This window comes from Micropterus dolomieu, linkage group LG21 (assembly GCF_021292245.1).
Source record: "Micropterus dolomieu isolate WLL.071019.BEF.003 ecotype Adirondacks linkage group LG21, ASM2129224v1, whole genome shotgun sequence".
Classification (NCBI taxonomy): domain Eukaryota; kingdom Metazoa; phylum Chordata; class Actinopteri; order Centrarchiformes; family Centrarchidae; genus Micropterus; species Micropterus dolomieu.
This window is the reverse complement of record NC_060170.1, coordinates 7,796,031-7,801,034: the sequence shown is the minus strand read 5'-3', so window position 1 is coordinate 7,801,034 and position 5,004 is coordinate 7,796,031. Positions and strand designations below refer to the sequence as shown.

The 5,004-nt window shown below is 34.7% G+C and overlaps 1 protein-coding gene across 1 annotated transcript; it reads right to left on the bottom strand.

The window, feature by feature from the left end:
- Nucleotides 1–909: 909 nt before the first annotated feature.
- On the bottom strand, nt 910–4,042 carry LOC123960764 (interleukin-8-like). The gene is made up of 4 exons (XM_046035702.1): nt 3,943–4,042; nt 2,858–2,975; nt 2,054–2,134; nt 910–1,494 (listed from the first exon to the last, which is right to left on the bottom strand). The coding sequence occupies exons 1-4, from the start codon at nt 4,004–4,006 to the stop codon at nt 1,437–1,439; spliced, it is 321 nt and encodes a 106-aa protein (XP_045891658.1). The 5' UTR covers nt 4,007–4,042; the 3' UTR covers nt 910–1,436.
- Between the last annotated feature and the right edge of the window lie 962 nt (nt 4,043–5,004).

Sequence of the window (5,004 nt, the reverse complement as noted above, 5' to 3'; positions counted from 1 at the left end):
AGCTGTGGTGTTGTCGCTGTTGTCAAAGAGAGGCTCGGGAGCGCTCACAGGGCTACATGCCGACCCAGTGCCTTCATATTATTAAGAGAATAGTGGCTGTTCCCAGCAGCAGAGGAAAACAAGCTTGTGGTTCTTTTTTAAGTGAGGCCACAGCACATTGACAATAAGGCAGTGAAAATTTGATTTATTGATTTATTTGAGTTATTTAATTGAAAAACTACACATAGCCACATTAACAGAGTCCCTTCATTGTGCAGAGCACGACTTTCTTTTGATGGAAATGATTTCTTCTCTCTAATTTACATTGGTTTGTTTAGCGATGCCCAATGGTGAATATTTTAAACAGAATGTTGCAATACTACAAATCTTGGCTTTCACCCAGTAGTTTCTAGGCAATATATTCAGGAAACAATATTTTTTAGATGCATAGGGAGAATACAAATATGGATGAATGACACAGTCCTGTTGGGCTTTTCACGACGCGCAGGTCTTCCTCGATACGTAGGCTTACCCTGCTTCACTCAACAATAGTCGCTCCTGTCTTTTTCCCGTGTTAATTCTTTGCGTTGTTTTGGAGCTTTTAAATTAAATATATTTTCAACCAACTTAAAGCATGATGGGGTTTTATTGTCAGCTGACATTTGGGATGTAGGAGGTTTTTATTCAGCCTCAGTGGTTCCTGAGGGCCCTAAGTAGGATTCAACCATAACTTAGCTCAACATTTGTATGTATAAAAAGAATTTCTTGCCATATTGAAGCAATAATATTTACATGAATGAATGGAGGACAAAGGTTACAAATGTATTTAATATTTAATACCTTAGTTGAAACCAAACATGCTCAGCAGCACTTGTATCATCTCTCCACACAAAGCGCCGACTCTCTGCACCTCCTGAGGAAATAAGCATCTTAATTTTTGAGTCTTCTTGTAATTTATTCTTATACAAGTCAAGCATACAACACAAGCACGTCAGGGGTTCCATACCATCCAAAATATAATCAAAACACAATGTGGACAGCGGGATTTGATTTGATTATTTAATCACATTTACATATATGGTTTTTCAAAAAATGCCAAGATAAACACATTTAAAGTGTATTATTTTAAAGTAGAATCAGTGTATCAGTACCACAATGTATTTTTAATGAATTCCCCAACAAAACATTATACATCTAAAACAGCAAAGTTAAATGCCATTACCTCAGGCATATGATGAAGCACTGATTACACTTATTGTGTAATTATTAGCATTTTTCCAAAAGGCTGGCACCAGAAAGGCTAATAGTAATGAAAAAAACTGTCAGCTGAAGATGTTGAATAGTATAAAGTTTGAAATAAAAGGGCTGGACAGCAGCTCAGCCCTCCTACATTAAATTCACTGCTTGATAAACTTAAATTAAGCCATTCCTATGTCAAATGTTACTATAAAATGTGATCAGTTGATTGTGGAAGCAGTGGGTGATACAGTGGTTGAGTTGGATGTGAAATTGTTCCTGTAATTAAAACAAAAAAATCCATTAAAGAATGAAATAAATAACAATATTTCACAAAGCAATATAATATACAGTACATAAGTGCAATATGGTGATCAGGGATGATAATATCCAAGCGGGAAATATATAATATAAGACAATTCTAGTAAAGATTTTGACGCAGGGTCGTGACATCCCGTCACACATCAGAGATGTAACAAGATTGTTTAGGTATGAAGCTCTTGGGAATTCTAAAAAAACTATCCAGCCATCATTGACATTGATTTTTTGGTCTAAATTTTTAAAATGTCAGAAACTTGTGAAAAAAAATTTCATTTCATTTCAAGAGCCAAACGTGACTTATTTAAATTGGTTTTCTCTGACATACAGTCTAAAATGCAAAGATATTTAATGACAACCTTTTAGTTAACTGATTAATCAATAACTCTGCAGATCATTTCTGCACTATTTTTCCAATCTAAACAAGACATTGTTACAAGTGAAATAATTTTGGTTCTATAAAAGGTTCATATCAAGTATAAGAATACAATCACTCATAGAAAGAAAAGCAAGTAATTACATTTGCAAATTGCAGAGCAGGTCGATGATCCACTTCTCGTTTGGTTTGACACAAACTTTAGAGCCGTTTCTCCTGGTGATTCTGTGGAGAAAGAGAGAGATTACATTTTGTATGTATAAGAGTGGAGACATTGTCACCCTGGACTCAATGATTGAGCAAACTTGTGTCACAGGTAAGTGATAGGAAAGTTGTTTTCTTTTTCACAGTTACTATTTAGATGCTACACCCATTCAGAGCCACTGACAACAAGAGTTATAGTAAAATATGTTTAAGCTTAACAGAAATGGAACTTAAATCAAGTTTACTGAAGTGGTACTGTGCATTTTGAAGTTGATAACTTGAGTTATTCCATTTTCTTTATACTTCTACTTCACTTCATTCAGAGGGAAATATAGCCATTTTTACTGCACTGCAACAGTTATAGTTACATTGCAGATTAGGATACTACACACCAAATATAAAAACTATGCATTATTAAGTACTCCATATCAAGTAAATAATGCCAACAGAGGGCATACTTTTACTTGTAGTTGAGTATTTTTGCATTGTGTTAGTGCTACTTGTTGAAAAAGAGGATCTGAGTACTTCTTCTACCACTGGTTTATTTGGCTTTTAATATGGTACTTGTGTTTTTGCTATTAATGGAGTACTTTGTACATATTGCTACTTTTAATTCAGTATAATTTAATTCAGGATCCCAATACCTCTTTCACCTCTACTCACATCAGAGGTGCAGAAAGTTCAGAACTACTGTACATCAACCTGACAGCAAAATAGTGCTTTGAATAATTTATGACTACTCACATGATTTCAGTCTGGCGACATTGTCCTGAAATAGGAATCACTTCAATTTTCTGGATGACACGCCTGTTAATGGGAGAAGAGGACGTCCGTATGCAGCGACACCACTGCCTGGGAGAAGCTGGGAACATTTTAAATTAAATATAAATTTTAATTATGATCTCAGTCTGTGGTGCTTAATAACAGTCTGACTTTGTTAAGCCTCAGAACACATGACATTTTACACCTGTGAAACCCTGAAAATTAGAATGAAGTTTGGCTCAACTGACTTTATTCAAGGTCTAGTCAGTAGCTTTTTCTGGAGCTTTCAACCACGTTGCTTAGTTGTGAAGGAAATGGCTTGCATAAGCTGGGTATGGAACTTTGCTCATGTGATAATGGGTGGTCTTACAGCAAACTTCACTAGCTGTTAAAGACTATAAAATGTGATTGATTGCTCCAAAAAAAGTGGACAAAACGATTTAAAAATATTTGTCAAATGACGGTTTCCAAGTTGAAAAAAGAACTCCAATACTTAACAGAATGTAACTACCAGTATTTACTTTCAACTATGAAACCAAAGTTTAATAAAGCTTTGTACTTTAATATTAATATACATGTAGCAGCGTAGTAGTGTAAAAGTAGTGTAATTTGATGTGTTTTATGACAGGATAAGGAAAAGTATAAATCCAAGTCAAATAAAGCAAGATAACATAATTAAAGGTTAAACAAATAGTCAGTGAACACAATGAATATGAAAATAATGAGACAAGACAATTATTACAGAAAAATAAAATGGGTTTTTGTCAAATTGCCTGCCTGCTCCAAGATATCAAAATTAATATGTAAAAAAATCAGTTGTTACAACAATATAAACTACAGTATAAGGTGCCTAAAAATATTTGCACAGCTTGAAAATTTCTAAAATACCATTAAATGCAGTTGACACCTTATTGTTTCGTTAACTTTAATTGCACAAATTACAAAAGTACTAAACTGAGAAGAAAAATTACGACCGAGTGCATTACTGAGTTGAGAAAAAAACAAGTTGATTTTAAGAAAACTCTATTTATATAATTTACTGTTTTGGAGTAACGGAAATCTCTTACCATGCAGAGTGGCGATGCAGCAGCAGAGAGCCAGAGCAGCCAGGAGAAGTGGTTTAGTTGTCATGTTGGCGGTTGTTTTGATCTTTCAGCACCAATGAGGATGTGATGTGTTTGAAAGTGAATGGAGTCAAGTCTGGGTTTATAAAGCGGCAAATAAGGAAGTGTGTGTAGGAAGCACTCTGCACTTTTCCTGTCTTAACACATCAAAATGTAAAAATTCTAGCATCTTAATTTTTGGGAGGGGGTTTCAGCTGAGTGAGCTAAATTTGGCTTCCCCTCTGAGGGTCTATTTCTACACATCTGTTCTGATAATCTATTAATTTCTTTGTCTGCACACACTGAGTGAACTGTCTTGCATTGACTTATGCTAATATTAATTGCTTTTCAGATATGTCTATATTGTAATCCATATCATCTTATAAATAAAACTTAATTCCCATTACAAATTACAATATGGATGTTGATGTAAACAAAATATTCACAATTCAAAAGTGTTCATTTTTATATGACATAAATGTGGCTCGATTCAAGCAACTTGTCCTCCAACGTAAATGACAAAACAAGTTTTTTGTCATTGCCTTGCAAAACAACCCATGTGAACATCTTCTCATCTGGCTCGTTTGTCAGTGTATTCCAACAAATATAGAAGTGTTAAGTGTTAATGCTAAAACACCTCTTTGGTTAAGGTTGAACGTATTGAGGAAAGGTCATGGTCAGGGTTAAAATAAACCAACATTGACTGTTTGTGGAAGATGGGGTCAAAGTCACATCAGCAAAACATAAACACACTTTTGAGTAGTGTTTGACCAAAGGACCAATGCTGTCGGTTTTCTAGTGAAGACAGTCTGGGCATATTACATTAGATTATTGATGGCATAATCAACCAACCATCTAAGTTGTTGTGGGTGAGTCTGATAAGTCAGTAATTATTGAAAACAAAGAAGCTAGATAGACCAAATACCTCTTATCACTGCCATGTTTGGCAAGAACACCACACAGATATAATGCAATGGAACCACAAGATGGTGCATTGCATCTGTAGGTGGTTTTATATTTTAATAT

Excerpts from the sequence above, each read along its gene's own strand:
- LOC123960764 (XM_046035702.1), bottom strand. The coding sequence starts at position 4,006 with ATGACAACTAAACCACTTCTCCTGGCTGCTCTGGCTCTCTGCTGCTGC. Across the intron at positions 2,976-3,942 it reads CTGCATCGCCACTCTGCATG|CTTCTCCCAGGCAGTGGTGT; the intron begins GTAAGAGATTTC and ends AAATGTTCCCAG. Across the intron at positions 1,495-2,053 it reads CTGCTCTGCAATTTGCAAAT|GAACAATTTCACATCCAACT; the intron begins GTAATTACTTGC and ends TTTTAATTACAG.